This window comes from Bos taurus, chromosome X (assembly GCF_002263795.3).
Source record: "Bos taurus isolate L1 Dominette 01449 registration number 42190680 breed Hereford chromosome X, ARS-UCD2.0, whole genome shotgun sequence".
Taxonomy (NCBI): Eukaryota; Metazoa; Chordata; class Mammalia; order Artiodactyla; family Bovidae; genus Bos; species Bos taurus.
In genome coordinates this window covers 49,365,841-49,383,306 of record NC_037357.1, presented here as the reverse complement: position 1 = coordinate 49,383,306, position 17,466 = coordinate 49,365,841, and the positions used below count along the sequence as shown (strand labels likewise).

The following is a 17,466-nucleotide window of genomic DNA, read 5'->3' as shown; positions in this document are numbered from 1 at the left end:
TGAGAAATCTTGAATTCTAGTTCTGGATGTGACACTGCTCCTCTCTAGCAGAGGGCAAGTCTTTTAACCTGTTTTGTCCTGCTGTTAATGTGGTTAATAATATCTATTTAGCTTATGATAGTAGCAGTGGGATTAAGTAGTTAATATTGGTTGCTGCTGCTGCTGCTAAGTCGCTTCAGTCGTGTCCGACTCTGTGCAACCCCATGGACTGCAGCCTACCAGGCTTCTCCGTCCATGGGATTCTCCAGGCAAGAACACTGGAGTGGGTTGCCATTTCCTTCTCCAATTAATGTTGGTTAAGAGGGGAAAAAAAGAAAAATGGGGCAAAGTCTTCTGTATTGTGTCCATTTCCAAAAGCTAATTGTTTCAGGATGATGTTGACAGGAGACACCTGCTCCATTGCACTCATCAAGCACCTCCTAGAAGTTTCGCTGAATGGATGAAAAGCAAAATTCTTCAGTTCTGTACCATAAGCTCTGTAGAAAATGTAACCACCTTCAGGCCCAGTTTCCACCTTGGCTGTCTTTTTTGCCATCTAAGAATATTCCTCTGTCTTATGGTTGCTCTAAGGTTGAGTACATTTTTGCTCTCTCCTGAAACCCTTTTTAAACATTCTGAAATCTTTTTGATGAAAGATTCGTATAAATGAAAGGCATACTAGTAATTGTTGTTCTGTTGTTACACTGCATAACCGCATTACAGAATTCTAATACTCTCACAATTTCAAGCTGCTGATATTAGCCACTTTTCAAGGTGTAGTTATGGCTTTACTGTGCATGGTTGCTGGCACTCTTATGTCGGATCTGTTTACAAAATCAGGTCAAATTCCAGCCTGCCCTCACCACCCCCTTCCCAGCATAAAATGAGAAGGTCTGTTAGGATCTGGGTGGATAGGTAGGGGTTTTGAAAGACTAGGTAAACATTTCCATTACTTCCTTGAATCAATCCTCTTTCGCTGCTGCTGCTGCTGCTGCTAAGTCGCTTCAGTCGTGTCTGACCCTGGGCGACTTCATAGACGGCAGCCCACCAGGCTCCTCTGTCGCTGGGATTCTCCAGGCAAGAACACTGGGGTGGGTTGCCATTTCCTTCTGCAATGCATGCATGGATGCTAAGTTGCTTCAGTCGTGTCCAACTCTGTGTGACCCTATGGACAGCAGCCCACCAGGCTCCTCTGTCCACAGGATTCTCCAGGCAAGAATACTGCAGTGGGTTGCCATTTCCTTCTCCAAATCCTCTTTCTATTGCTTCTCATTTATGTGTCATGAAGTGATGCTGAAGTGTAAGTTCTGTCTTGCTTCCAACACAGATTTTCTGCAGTGCTTGTGTAAGTCACTAGAAACTGGAGGCTACCATGGATTTCCTTCAGTGACTAATAATTTCAACAGAACTGAACACCCTTTATTTAAACTCTGGTCATAATTAGAGGGTTGCCAATGGTAAGCAACCATGGAGTCTGATTTTGAGAAATGTTTATTGTGCCTCATTAAATTTGAAATTAGTACTTAAAAAGATCGGAAATAATCTGTTGTCATTTTAGTGACAGTAAATATAAATGGATGCCGTGTGTGCACATTCTTGCCTATATGCCTCCCATATACTGTGTTTGCCATGGTCATCAGAATAACTACACCAAAAGAGAACTATGGAAAATTTCATTGACCACAAACAAGCAAATGATCTATTGTGTTTCATCTAATTAGAAAACATCAATATCAGAAGCTAACACATTCACTATTTTCAAGATGGTGTAGAACTTGGTTGTTTTTTGTCGGCATGATCACATGTTACAGGCTTGAGCAACAAGCCGGTACAAGGGAAATGAATTTAGAATGATATGCCAAAGGCTGTTTTTCCTTCACTCTTAAATAAGCTTGTGGAGGCAACCGGGCTTTAAGTGATGTATAATATAAATAATGAGATTGGGTCTGGAACTGGATTTGGGGGTGTTGTTTGGGCCCACAGGCAGAGTCACCTGCAGCGCTCCCTCCAAATATTTTGAAAGTTTTTCAGCTGACAAGGTTTGCTCAATAGAAATTGCACTCTGCAGGCAGTCAGGACTCCGTAGCTGCTAAGTAGTAGAGAATTGAGGCCAATTAAATAGAATTCAGCAGAAATGGACCAGAGTGCTGAACCTTCTCTAAGCTGTGCATGCTCAGTTGCTCAGTCATGTCTGACTCTTTGCAATTGCATGGACTATAGCCCGCCAGGCTTTACTGTCCATGGAATTATCCTGGCAAGAATACTGGAGTGGGTTTCCAGAAGGACTCAAAGATAGGCTGGATTCAGGAGAGCTCTTACTGTGGCTCCCTGGGCCATTGCTGTGGAAGGTCTTAAATTGGTTTCTTATTGTCAGTTGGATCAACTTTATCAAATCATAGCTTCTGAAATTGAAGCTACCCCATAAAGTCATCACTAGTCATCTTATGTCACCTTGTAAAGATGGTTGTCAATATCTCTAAAGGACAATTGAAATGGTCACCAAGGTTGCAGGGAAGAAAGTAGCTCGTTCCTGGAGCCATCTCCATCTGGAGAACTACCTGCAGTAGTGTGTGCCAAGTTTTTCTTTTGTCTCTCTGCTATGCTATACTCTCCTGACCCATTCACAAAAAGTAGCAAAGAAAGTCATTCAGAGAAAAATAGGTAGAAAGCAGGCTAATCACTTCTCTGTTGTTACCAGCTTGTGTTTGCTTTCCATCTCAGTAGTAGGTCATGCCAAGAACAGTGTTCCTGGGGTTTTTTCTTGTTGTTCTTGTTTTTGTGACTTGTTCTAGCTGAGTCTGGAGAAGGAAATGGCAACCCACTCCAGTACTCTTGCCTGGAAAATCCCATGGACGGAGGAGCCTGGTAGGCTGTAGTACATGGGATCGCGAAGAGTCAGACACAACTGAGTGACTTCACTTTCACTTTTCACTTTCATGCATTGGAGAAAGAAATGCAACCCACCCCAGTGTTCTTGCCTGGAGAATCCCAGGGATGAGGGAGCCTGGTGGGCTGCCATTTATGGGGTCACACAGAGTCAGACACGACTGAAGTGACTTAGCACCAGCAGCAGCAGCAGCTAGCTGAGTCAGTATTTAACGTGGCTGTAGCATTTAACCTGTGTGTTTGTTTTCTTGGCTGTTTAAGTAGGGGAGTAACAGTTGGCACCTGCTTGTAAAATACTGTAATATTTGGGGATGAAAGGCACTCTGAGCCTACAAAATAGCTTTAATGTGTGGTATTTACATATTTGGGGTTGATGATTACCCTCCAGGTTTTGTTCTACTGGTGAATGTGGTTGATAGCTATTTACTTCTCAGGTTGAATTTTGTTTATGTGGGATGAGATGATATGACTCATGTGATTGGGTTAGTCATTTTATTTAGTCTTAAACTACTTGTATCCACACCAAAGTCTTGTTGTTTTTGCATTCCTGTGTAGAATAAGCATTAACTGGTTCCTCAGAGCTTTTTGTAAGCAGATATTATTTTCAAGGGCACTGTACCCCACAAAGGACTTAGAAAAGGGTCCCGGAGAAGAACAGAAAACTGTTCTTATCTGTATAATGGGATGGTGTTTAGTCTGGTCATTCAGTAGGCTCTTTGCCTCTGAATTGCATGGATTCCTACAGAAAGTTCCTAGGTTTCTCAAGGAGGCCTTTGTAGTAAAATATGTACTGGGTTGCTCTTCTAAAGTCACAACTTTGACCCAATAAAAGATGAGGGTAGAGAAAAGGGCTTTCTCTAAGCTGCCTTTGTCACCTCTAGGTAGTCTGTCTATATCGATGGTGCCAGTGAAATTTTAACAGTGATGATAAAAGGCCACCAAGAGGGGAACTCTTTCAACTTGACTTGGATGTTAACTAAATGGCCTATGTTTCCTACTGATAGCCCTGTCTGCAAGCCATTGGAATCCTAGAGTCTTCTTTAACATGATGAAAAGTAGCTGTCACACTGTCAGTCTGTGGCTCAGAGTTCTACAGATAAGGCAAAGCTTTATCTTTTCACAGAAATTTTATCTACCCTGTTTTGGAAACACTATCATGTGTCATTACTGCCATTCCCAGAGATACGGCAGGACTGATGGATGATGGGCAGGAATCACCTAACCGTAGCATCTTATCCTTGGCAGTTATATCTAGACTACTGTGTATTTATAAGGTCATTGTTGGGAATAAGGACAGAGAACAAACTGTAACTACAGAAGACAGTGGGCAGAAGGGATGCTTTCTGAAGAAACAGACCACCTTGGCCTTACAGATTTGGTCATCTGCTTTAACAGTAATAAGAAGCTTTATTCTTAACCCCTTCCACCCCTTCTCTGGTCTTTCATTGATGGATTCATTACATGAGCACTTGCTAAGTGTCCAGCATTGTGGCACTGAGACTTCAAAAGAAAGCTTCCAGTCTAGTTGGAGGATATACTGACATACTACACATGAAATAATCATAGAACCTGAGGAAAAGCATAAGTACATCACATAGTCTGTACACTAAGTGCTGAGAACATGTTAAGCTGTGTGGGATGATCAGAGATGTAGGCATATTAGAAATGAGGGTTGAGATATAAGGGAAGTAGAGGACTTGGTATTGGATGACTGCTCAGCTAAAGATTTAATTTCAAGTTAGCTCAGTTGGTAAAGAATCTGCCTGCAATGCAGGAGACCTGGGTTTGATTCCTAGGTTGGGAAGATCCCCTGGAGAAGGGAAATGGCAATACACTCCAGTATTCTTGCATGGAAAATCCCACGGACAGAGGAGCCTGGCAGGCTACAGTCCATGGGGTCACGAGAGTTGGACACGACTTAGCAACTAAATCACCAATGCTACGTGCAACAGGGAACCATTGAAAGGTTTCTTTGAAGCCTTGAAAAGAGAAATGTTGTGATGAAAATAGTGGGCAAGAAAGGTTATGCACATAGCATTTGCAGAATGGGCAAAAGGCAGATGGAGATGAAGTAGTGGCACAAGTTGATGAAGGCTGTGGAAGTGAAGCCAAAGGGGCATGCTATTTGTAAGAATTTTATAAGTCTTATAACTCATTTGATAGGAGAGGGAGGTTCCCTGTATTTGTGACATGGGTTTGTATGTGTAGCAAATATAAAGGCCAAATTCTCCTATGTGTATCACCTACTATCATCAAGCCATTAGTGTGCTAATTAATTCCATAGTGGAGAAGGAAATGGCAACCCAATCCAGTATTCTTGCCTGGGAAATCCTATGGACCTTGTGAGCTGCAGTCCATGGGGTCGCAAAAGAGTTGGACACCACTTAGCGACAGACTTTAGTTACACTGAGTTGTGGTACAGTTCTCAAAGGTCCACTCCATAGCCTGTGCACAAGTATAACCACCCCTAGCACAGAGTTGATCATTTTGTTATCTCCTTGCTGGTCTAGCGTATATATATATTTTTTTTTTTTCGTTCTCAGGGTTTGGTGCATGTTTATTGCATGTAGGAATGAATGAAAAAACGAATGACTGAACAAGAGCCGGGGCTTGAAGGGAACATTGGCATCATTTGGGTTGTTCTCTTTATTTCCTAGATAGATAAATTAACACTTCCAGAGGGATTGAGTGCTTTATTCAAGGCCACCAATGAGTCAGTGACAGACACGAGGAGAGAGTTCAGTTCACCCCCTCCCCTACATCGCATTGCTTACTGTAGTCAGACTGTGTGTGTCTGTACATGAGAATTAGCACTAATGTGCACATAGGCATGGCTAGTGGAAGGTTACTTAGCTTGTTTTCCAGTTCAGGATAATTCTGGTGATGGCAGCTCTGTGGATGGTGCCTTTTATTCTGTCTTCACTACTTTCTCATTCAGCTTCTGCTGTCTGGATGAATGAGTCTTTGAATATACATTTTAGCTGCAGGCATGTTAGCTTTATTTTTATATAGAATTTACATTTTCATTTTTATGTGCTGAAGATAGTAAGGAGGGAAAGGCCATTTGTCAATTCATTTCCTTAAAAAAATGCCTTTGTGAAAAGATGCCATTTGAACATCTAAAGCAGCAGTTACTTTCAGAAAAAGGTTATGAGTCTTATCATATGATCAATAGGTACAATTATCATTATTAGACATCAGCAGTTAAAAAAAGAACCAGCATTTAAAAATCATTTTGCTGTGCATCTGATTTGGGATTCTAGTTTTCCTGTTTGTATTGATAAAATGACTGAGTGAAAAATTAAAAAGAAATTAGTTAGCAAATTGCAGCTATAATGTTTTTCAGTTTGATGGGACTTTTAAAGTATAATTTAAAATGGCTGTTCATTTTCAAATGAAAACCTTAAGGTTTTCATCTCAGCATCTGTAACCTTTTTTAACGTTATAGTGTGACCTGAGGATTTGTGCCTCTGGGCAAAGATTCTAGTCCTGGATATCTGCATTTATTGGGCTTCTTTCTCCTTAGGGTTGAAGTCTGTACTGATGATAAAGACTGGTGACTGAGAGTCACAGTCACTTTTCCAGAGACTAGGGCACAACTCAGTGAACTGTGAAAGTAATGCAAAATGACAATGAAAGTAGGGCATTCTGGTACCTTGGGGGCCTGACAAAGTGGAAGTATTTGACTTGTGATATGCCAGACTCATTAACATAATAACATACCACCCACCCCAAAGTCTCTCTAGAAAACTCCCACATCCAGAAAGAAGATGAGAATTGAAAATAGTTAGCAAAGAAGGCTCCTGTGCAGGGAAAAAAAAAAAAAAAAAAACCTAAACAACAGCAAACCCTAAAACATAGAAAAGTCCTTGCAGTAAAGATCATGCCATTTCCCTCTTAAAAAAACATCTCATCTCTCTATCCAGAACTTAAGTCTCTTTTTCTAGACTATTCTAATAAATATATAGTTTCCAAGAACACAGGAGAGAATTATCAAACTTGAAATGGAAGAGGAGCTGCTTTGGTGTACTAATAGCACTGAGTAGTAACAATATTGAGTGTTTTATGGCAAGTTGGTGGGAGACATATGTTAAAAATTAAAGGTAAGAACTCAAAAGACACGGTGTTTTTTGAAGTCAGTGAGTGTACAGGCAAACCTGCATGGTACAGTGATTTATGTTTAGAAAGGCACTTCAGAGGAACCATTAAGAAACTGTAATAATGTTCAAAAACAAGGCAATTTGTTGCAACATTTTTTAAATAGCTAGAACATGGAAGCAGCCTAGATGTCCATTGACAGATGAATTGATACAGAAATTGTGGTACATATATATGATGGAATATTACTCAGCTGTTAAAAAGAACACATTTGAGTCAGTCCTAATGAGACACATTTGAGTCAGTCCTAATGAGATAGATGAACCTAGAGCCTATTGTACAGAGTGAAGTAAGTCAGAGAGAGAAAGACAAATATTGTATATTAATGCATGTGTATGGAATCTAGAAAGACGGTACTGATGAACCTATTTGCAGGGCAGCAATAGAGATGCAGACATAGAGATCAGACTTGTGAACATGGTGGAGGAAGGAGAGGGTGGGATGAATTGAGAGAGAAGTGAGGAAACATATACATTACCATATGTAAAACAGATAGTGGGAATTTGCTGTGTGACACAGGGAGCTTAATCTAGTGCTCTGTGACAACCTGGTGGGGGGTGGGATATGGTGGGAGACGGGAGGGAGGTTCAAGAGACAGGGGACATATGTATACCTGTGGCTGATTCGTGTTGATGTATGCCAGAAACCAGCACAATATTATAAAGCAATTACCCTCCAATAAAAAAACAAACAAGGCATGATGTGTAGGATTTTAAACCAAAGTTTTAGTCCTTAGAGAAGAAAGCTCTAAGCTATGCAAAAAACTCTACTATCCACAAGTATTAATTCTTTGTTTTCAGAAAATTCAGATTTGATTAAACCTAAACAAAGTGAGAAGTCTGTTCTCAGTGAATCCTAGGATAAAGAATTCTAATTAGAGAAAGGGTTTGGGAGGAATATGTTACATGATAGGAAAGTGACACTTACTGTTGAGACTGGGAATATAATTATTATCATAAAAATACTATATAATAAAAGTTTGCTCTAGACCCATTTTTTTGATGTCAAAATTTAAATTTTTCAGAAACAAATGTTCTTCTCTCTTTGCTGTGTTCCTGTGTTAACTTGGCTGTCTCATTGGAGATGCGGACATTTCCTAGTGAAATTAATGTGACATTTAGATAAAATTTCCCCTCTCAAATGTTTCATGTTATTTCCCATTTAGAATACTTAGAGAGGGGATTGGAATAATGTCAAGCAAATTTTGATTAAATAAGGCTAACTGGGAGCCAATACATTCATGCAAAAAAGAAAAGCTGTTTTATTATTTCCTAAAACGTGTATTTCTTTTGTCATTTTTTAGTCTTTGTTGAGATGACCTTGGTAGATAATCTGGCAAAAGATATGCCATCTTCTAGGCTTGCCTTAGAAAACACAGCACATCGGGTCAAAGCCAGTGTCTGGTCTTTCGCCCAAGACAGTTCTCCACTCTGGATGTCTGTTAGAATTACCTAGGAAGCTTTTAAAAAAGTACTAATGCCTGGGCCCCACTCCAGACCAATTACCTCAGAATCTCTTGGAGTGGGATCTTCTCAACAGTATTAAAAAAAAATTCCCTAGTTGACTCTAATGTGCAGTTAGGGCTAAGAACCACTGGCTTAAGACTTGCAAACTATTCATTAAGAGAAATTATTTCCTTCTTCAGGGTGGTCTGAGTCTCATTCTTTGCTCTACCTGAAGTGTGGAAAAAAAATGTACTCTTTCAGTGCATTTGGATTTGAACACACACTTTGAATCAGTACAAGCAAGAATACTTGATGTTAGTTTACCCTGACTCATCATAGGCCATCTATGGCCAGTTGGCTCAGTTGTTTGGACTGTAGTCCTAATGAGGCCAGAATAGTATATCCTCTCCAATTATTAATAGAATAATTCTGTTGCATAGGTTGTTTCCATAGTTCTCACCAAGCTGCCTCACAAAAAGACCTGAGACTGATTACAGAGGCAAAAGGCAATGGATGACTCAGCATAGCTCCATCCGCTATGGGAAAATTGGTTCTAGGAACCTGTCTCATGACTAGTGCTGCTAATTGCATGAGGATGTAGCATGGGCCATCTGTCTATTATGGTTTGTGCTGGTTTGGGGAATACAATATTTACATTTGAAGGTCAGGACAGACGAAAATGGGTGGCGGGGGTGGGGAGTTTACCCTTTTAGAGTAAAAAGAGAAAGAGAGCAAGGTGATAAGCTTCAATGACACTTTCCTACCCTACAGTGGCAGATCATGCCTGGCATATCTGTCCAGGTTAACCCACTTGTATACCACAGCAAGGGAAAGAGAATTGCTAAGTTTCCATAAGTAAATCTTCTAGACCTGTGTTCTCCTATAACTCAGTGCCTGTGAGTGGGAATCCTCAAGGTGAGATATAGTACTCCATTAGGACCAAGAAGTAATACAGTCACGAGGGATAAATTTGTATGATTTAGCTTATTTGCCCAGAGTTCTGTCATATCTCCACAGGGCTCTGAATTTGATGCACAGTGCACACATATATGCAAAGCGGTATAAACTATTCTACCTGAAAACTGACTTAATGTGGCAATATCTTGGAATGTTGCTCATGCTTTCTGTGCAAAGCTAGTATCTTCCTTTCTTTTACACCTGTGTCTCTGTTAACTTCCTTGGAAAAACTGATTTAGGAAGTTTGGAGGCTGCGATGGAATGTGTGCTGCATGGTACTCTTTTATTGCCCAAATGGGGCAAATCCCAGATCCTACTTGGGAATCCATATTCTGTAGAAAGCAGAGGATAAGGATTTCCACCATTCCTACCATGAGTTATGACAAATGCACTTGAAATTCCTCTTAGGATTTGTTTTCTGTTATGCCTATTTTAGGGCTCCCCAGGTGGTGCTAGTGGTAAAGAACCCGCCTGTTGATGCAGGAGACATAAGACATGGGTTCGATCCCTGGATCGGGAATATCCCCTGGGGGAGGGCATGGCAACCCACTCTAGTATTCTTACCTGGAGAATTCCCTGGACAGAGGAGCCTGGCAGGCTACAGTCCATAGGGTCACAAAGAGTTGGACATGACTGAAGCAAATTAGCACACATGAATTCATGGCTATTTTATGGAGGAGGAAAGTGAGAAATTAAGTAATTTGCCCTAGGTTGCACAAACTAATAATTAAACTCAGTGCTTAATCATTTCCCTGTTTTATTTGGGCAGAATCCTTTTGTGTGGGTGTGTCGGGGGCAGTTAGCATGCTTCGTGTACTAAATCGCTTTAGTTGAGTCTAACTCTGCAACCCTATGGACTGTAGCCCACCAGGCTCCTCTGTCCATGGGGTTCTCCAGGCAAGAATACTGGAATGGGTTGTCATGCCCGCCTTCAGGGGATCTTCCCAACCCAGGGATCGAACTTGCATCTCTTACGTCTACCTGCATTGGCAGTCAGATTCTTTACCACCAGCACTACCTGGGAAGCACTTAGCAGACTTCCACTTATTAAATTATATATTGTACTGAATATCATAGAAGAACACATTTACCCAACACTATTTTTGCCTTTTATATTGGTGTAGAAATTAATTCAAGAAGTGCTTGTTGGTTGACTCACTGATGGATAAGCTCTTCCAGCACTGTATTCCCAATGCAGCTTCAAGTTTGCTTCCTCCTCTTGTAGTTATGTTTGCAACAATTTCAGCCTCCATTTTCTTATGAAACAATTAGAAATGAACTAACCTTTTTGATTTTAACTCTCCCAATCCATTCCTTCCAACAACACCAAAACTTACTTGTGATTTTCATTAAAGGGGATTTTATCCTTTAGAAAAAGCTGGTGTGCTTGCATGTGTGCATGCTCAGTCGCTTCAGTCATGTCTGACTCTTCCAACCCCATGGACTGTAACCTGCCAGGGTCCTCTGCCCATGGGATTCTCCAGGCAAGAATACTGTAGTGGGTTGCCATGCCCTCCTCTGGGAGAATCTTCCCAACCCAGGGATTGAACCTGTGTCTCTTCTGTTTCCTACATTGGCAGGCAAGTTCTTTACCAGATATAATTACACAGCTCATTTTCAAATAAGGGGCATGGGGAGAACATGGGCATGCACCAGTAAGTACAGGAGAGTGATGGGGATTTAGTTTTCTTCTCTTTACATTCTCTTTCTCTCACCTACTTGCCACCCCCATCCCCACCTACTCTAGATACTTAGGGTCCCTATCCAGACTGTTGGCTATTTGGTACTCATGTGGTAGAACTGCTATCACCTGTCCTGTTTTCCTGTTTTCAAGGAGTCTGAGCTCCCTGAAACCTAAAGCTGTGTTTAAGAGCCTAGCATAGTTCATGTGTGACATGTAGTCATCTGAAAGGAATCTGCTGTTGTTAGCTCGACAGCTATTGTGTTTCCTTTCACAGGCACTTTCAGTTGAAGTGATTTCGGAAGGCCCTAAGGAATGGTGAGAATGGTGAGAATTTCTGGTAGACTGGCAGGGGGGCAGAGGAGATGGGCACTTTTCAGAGTAGTACTTTAGTTTTGGACATAAGATCCACTTTTTTAGGACCTCCAGTTACTTCAGTGTTGACTTTTCCCTGTGTTTCACCCTCCTAAGGCTGACCCCCCTGCAATCTGCCCCCAACCTCTGGATGCTTATCAGCTGTTTTCCCAACTCTTTTATCTGGCAGGTATTCTGCATTTGCTTTTGTAAAGCTGTTGCTCAGGCAGTCTACTGTAACCACATTAGACAGTGGTGTTTTAATGATGGGAGCTGAGACAAGGGTTTACTTTCAAACTTCATGTTTCACATGAAAGGCTTTGGCACCCACTCTGGACTGCTTTTCACCCTGTTTTAGGTGTAATACTTGTTTGCCTCTATATCTGTGATAAAATGAAGGCCTCCCTATATAACCAGTGCTGAGCAAAATGTCTTAAAACAAAGGGAAGTGCAGAGTTTAAATCCACAGTGGAGGATTACCTTGCCTGCATTTATATATCTGTGGAATAAATATTTTAATGTGTTAATTACCTACTAATAAAAACACCTTTGAACTTCCAGTCAATTTGATGGGCACAGAATTGTGTCCACTGGGGAATGGGAAGCAATTAGTTTCTGTAAAGATTTTTGGGTCATGCTGTATCTTCCCTAAGTGGTTGCATGGTCAGTAGTCAGGTGTATTCTAGGGGATGTTTGTGTCATCTTCCTCTGTTCATGGGCCTGCCTCCACAGAGCCCCCAGGGGCCCAGGGAGGAGGCAGGTCTTCATCAGGGTGTTGCCCTACTATGGCTATAGTTTCTGATTCATTCATTGCCTCTTGCTCAGTAGAAAAATTCCTCCTAAGTAGGACAGTTTGACTCTCCATGAATCACCTCCATAACATTTTTAATCTTTTCTTTCCCCATTGCAGACTGAAAATTATTCCTTTGACTCCAACTACGTGAACAGCCGAGCCCATTTAATCAAAAGGTATGTTGGTTTGCTTGCCTATTTCTACAATTGAGCTCAATTTAATACAAAAAGCATGAAAATATTTTTAAATGATGCCTTTTCAGATTTTAAAGTGAAAATGCTTATCTGCTTATTGTAGGAAATTAGGAAAATTCAGAAAAGCATTAAAAAAAAAAACTAAATAAAAATCACTGGTAATTCCGCCACCCAAAATCACTGTTGGCATTTTATCATGTTTATGTAACTGTATACAGAAATAATTAAATTTAAATTGTGGTCATATTAAAATAAAATTGATTTGATGATTTAGAAATCTAATATTAAAATTTTCTCCTGTGTATCTTCTATTGAATTTTAAGATGGTTGATGGCTGTTATTTTGGCAACTTTGAAATCATTTTAAGGCTATTTTAATGACAGATAAACTAATTTCTTATCTTTAAAAAACTTTATAGATGAGAGAGGGAAAGATAATATACTTGCTAATACAATAAATCTTAAAATAGGTATTTCAAGTGAAGCATTCAAAGTTGAGATTTGTGTGAATGGTTGCTCATAACCAGTTATTCACAGAGACACAATGTATGTGGATACAGAACTGAATACTGCCTGGAAGATTCCAGGGCAGGAAGATTTCAAGAATGAAGATTCCATCTGGTGCAGTGGTCACCAAGGTGCCCCAGGCAGGCAAGATAAGGGGTTTAGGGAGTCCTCTAAGCAGAGAATTTGTGCAGAAAAACTGGTACTGACCATTCAGATGATGCCTTTATTACTGTTTGATGCAATTGTCCTCTTAAATGGTCCAGAGGTTATTCTGTAGCTAAAATTGAACTCTGTGTGTGATTGTTAATAGAAATGAAAGAGAGAAACAAGCAGGGTATGTTAGAGCTGCAGTAGACAAGATCTGAAAATTATATTATTTTGCTGGCTCTAATCCCATAAATTTATATCACCAGAAGGGTAGGATTTGAGGAATAAACTAGTTTGTTGTAGAAACAACTTTAATTCAGATCTAATTTAATTCACGATGCTGCAGTAATGCCTGCTAACATGCTAGGCTTATCTGTATTGGTCTGGAACCACTTGTGACCTTAAGTGATAATTGTTAATTATGTGAAAATGGAGAGCCCAGTATTAACAGTCATAGCATTGTTTGGAATTTTTTGAGGGATTGGGAAGGACCCATTTTGAATATTTTCTTGGCTCACAGAATAAATCAAAAGGTGAGGAAATCAAAATTATTCAACTGATTTATTAGGAAGGATAAAAGCCCTCTTTTTGTACACTGATTAGAGTAACTGCAGCAGAAATTTGCTTTCTTTTCTGCTTTAGAACTGTTATTACAAACCCCTTTTTTCAGACTTCTGATAAAAACAGTGAGTTACCTATCCTCACAGGCCCCTTGGGCTAGCTCTGGGTACCTGGAAATTCTACGACCGGGTTAAACTTGTAGCATGAACCTGATTTTCATAGCATGGCGGAAGGCTAAGACTCTTGGGAACCCTCACCATCTTAGGTCAGACGTGAATATCCAATGCACAAGGCAAACTGATGAGATGAAAACTTATGTTCAAACATTTAGCTTTTGGGACACATGTATTTCTTTAGCAGCTTTTGGACTCACTAGAACTTCTGATTTTGATTAATTATATGTTTTTATTTACACACATGCACACACAAAAGGTACAATGTGGAATTAATAGGCCCTCAGTGGAAAAATCTCCTGATGTTCCCTGAGATCAAAGATAGTGCTTTTTTTTTTTTCTTTCAATCAGGGATCACCTTGGTTAAAGAGGAAAGCTCAGGGACACAAGCATTTTTGCCAGGTTCTGTTTTTGGAATCCTGAGAGCTTTGGAAAACTACAAAGGTCTTGGAATTTATGGGATCAGTTGAATTTAGACAAAGCACAATACCTGGAAAGACACAGGGAATCTTGTGTGCTATGCTTTTTGAGGGGGGCTAACTATTTTAAATGTAAAATGTATGGAAAGTGTTAAGAGAGTAGTAATTAACATCAGATGATAAAACCACACAAACTGTGTTCACATAGCTCACAGTGATGTTTGAAAGGTGTTTCACTGTATGTGGTTTCTTGAGGATCCACTTACATGCATGGGAAATATCCTGGCCAGAAAATTCTGAATCTGATTATCAGTCTTAATTTTATTATCAAGTTCTCGTTTCTTTAAATGCCAATCCAATTTCAGGCCAACTTTGAGAATTTCTTTTCCCATCCTTTTTTTTTCTTCTTCTGTTCACTTTCTACCCACCCGGGGATTCTTCTTAGAGCCTGCTTTTTGGCATTCTCCAGGGCTTACGTGCCGGCTTCCTTTTCTCTCTCTCATCTGTCTACCTGAGGTAAACCAAAAGAAAGCCAGAAGGCAACGGGGTTTCTCCTAGCACAAATTAAGGTTCAGAAGGGTGAGGAGTAGATCAGGAAGTGTAACGGAAGATATATAGCATATTGCCCCATAATCTTCTGCACTGAGTAATCTAGTGATTTATTTCTGTAGTATTTTTTTTTTTTCCCGAACGTCATCTGTAACCTGTAGGTATACCCAAGGTTTATGTCAGAGTCCCAGATTAACAAGCCAAGACAGTTCAGAATTTTTTCTGGATGAATTTCCTTCCTGCTATGTTTGTTGTCTTGCTATCATCTCAGAGCAAGGAAAGCCAGCAGTGGGACATTGCCCTTGCTGCAACACTGTCTTTCCTCATGCCAGTTTTCTGTACTGCTGTCTGATACCCATTCCTGCAGTGCTTTTGAGCAATATCAAGCAGGGCATGGGGCTGTAGCTCAAAGAAAATAAAGCAGGAAATGAACATGGCTCTGAAGCAGAGTGGGAAAGAAAATGAGCATTGGCTCCTAAACCATACAGAGTGCTTTCCTTTTCCACCTGAATTGTCCTGGGGTTTTGCAGCACCTGGTATGGTGCCTTGTCTATAACAAATGCTGGTACATGTCTATTGAAGGAATGGATGAAAAAAGTTTAAAAAAAACTCAGCATTTTCCCATTGAAAACTAGCATTAAACATTCCTTTATACCGGCAATTTCTGGCCTTTTTTGTGCATTAGAATCACCTGGGAGGCTTGTTAAATGCAGGCTCTAGTGCCATCCCTAGAGAATCTCCAGTTTTCACAGGTTCCCAAGGTGATTGTGATACAGGTGATCCAAGAACCACTATGCTGCTGCTGCTGCTGCTGCTAAGTCGCTTCAATCGTGTCTGACTCTGTGCGACCCCATAGATGGCAGCCCACCAGGCTTCCCCATCCCTGGGATTCTCCAGGCAAGAACACTGGAGTGGGTTGCCATTTCCTTCTCCAATGCATGAAAGTGAAAAGTGAAAGTGAAGTCGCTCAGTCGTCTCCGACTCTTAGCGACCCCATGGACTGCAGCCTTCCAGGCTCCTCCATCCATGGGATTTTCCAGGCAAGAGTACTGGAGTGGGGTGCCATTGCCTTCTCCAAAGAACCACTCTAGGATCTTATGTTTCTTAATATAGTTACCCTACTCTTTTGACTTTTAGTCCATTCTTATTCTCAGAAGCTATTTCCTGGGTATGTGGTGTTACCTACTAGAAAGATATTCTCTCCTTTCAGATTTTTCTGTTCTTTGGAAAGATTTCTAATATTTTGAAGTGTAAATATGGGTCAGAATGTTAGTAATGTTCATTCATCAAGTATTCTCTGAGTCTTATGTACAGAATCTTATTCCAAATTTTTTCAAGCTTGTTCCTCTGTTACTCACCAGAACAAGTAATAGAAACATCTGTATTTACAATACCATTGCAAAAAGGACCCTAATTTATTGTCCCACAAAAGTTGCTTTATAAGTCTTTCATCTCCCAAGAGGTACACAGGTAGTAAAGCAAGTGAAATCAGTATTTTTTTATGCCTGGCATAAATTGTTTTGGGTGAGTGGCCATTTACCAGGCTGTTTTACAATTTGCAGCATCTTACTTACTGCATCTTAAACTGCCTTACACAAATCCATTCATTAAGCCACTAAATGTCCTTACAGGATGAGAGTAAGTGGCACTTAGTTTGTCAGATGGACAAACTGTTCTTTATACAAGTTAACTATTTTAAGGTTTGGGGGAGGGGGTTAATACACTTTGCTTTTTCTTTAGAGAACATATGACTTCTCATTCTCAAATTACCAGTCCAAGCAGCCAATTCTTCACTATTTTGTTATTTCTCTTCTTCCTATAAAAAGCCAAAAGCTCCAATGTGGTTTATAATACTTCAGTTCAGTTCAGTTCAGTCGCTCAGTTGTGTCCGCCTCATTGCGACCCCGTGAATCGCAGCATGCCAGGCCTCCCTGTCCATCACCAACTCCGAGTTCACTCAGACTCACGTCCATCGAGTCAGTGATGCCATCCAGCCATCTCATCCTCTGTTGTCCCCTTCTCCTCCTGCCCCAAATCCCTCCCAGCATCAGAGTCTTTTCCAGTGAGTCAACTCTTCACATGAGGTGGCCAAAGTACTGGAATTTCAGCTTTAGCATCATTCCTTCCAAAGAAATCCCAGGGCTGATCTCCTTCAGAATGGACTGGTTGGATCTCCTTGCAGTCCAAGGGACTCTCAAGAGTCTTCTCCAACACCACAGTTCAAAAGCATCAATTCTTCAGTGCTCAGCCTTCTTCACAGTCCAACTCTCACATCCATACATGACCACAGGAAAAACCATAGCCTTGACTAGACGGACCTTTGTTGGCAAAGTAATGTCTCTGCTTTTGAATATGCTATCTAGTTTGGTCATAACTTTCCTTCCAAGGAGTAAGAGTCTTTTAATTTCATGGCTGCAGTCACCATCTGCAGTGATTTTGGAGCCCCCAAAAATAAAGTCTGACATTGTTTCCACTGTTTCCCCATCTATTTCCAATGAAGTGATGGGACCAGATGCCATGATCTTTGTTTTCTGAATGTTGAGCTTTAAGCCAACTTTTTTACTCTCCTCTTTCACTTTCATCAAGAGGCTTTTTAGTTCCTCTTCACTTTCTGCCATAAGGGTGGTGTCATCTGAATATCTGAGTTTATTGATATTTCTCCTG

The 17,466-nt window shown here is 40.6% G+C and overlaps 1 protein-coding gene across 3 annotated transcripts in view; it reads left to right on the top strand.

Annotated features, from left to right (window-relative positions):
- Positions 1 to 17,466, top strand: part of PCDH19 (protocadherin 19) — a 133,775-nt gene that overhangs the window by 49,169 nt on the left and 67,140 nt on the right. For all 3 annotated transcript variants that reach the window (XM_010821638.4, XM_010821639.4, XM_003588123.6), the window contains one exon: positions 12,371 to 12,429. In XM_010821638.4, the coding sequence (XP_010819940.1) occupies positions 12,371 to 12,429 (59 nt within the window). The remainder of the gene's footprint in view (positions 1 to 12,370; positions 12,430 to 17,466) is intronic.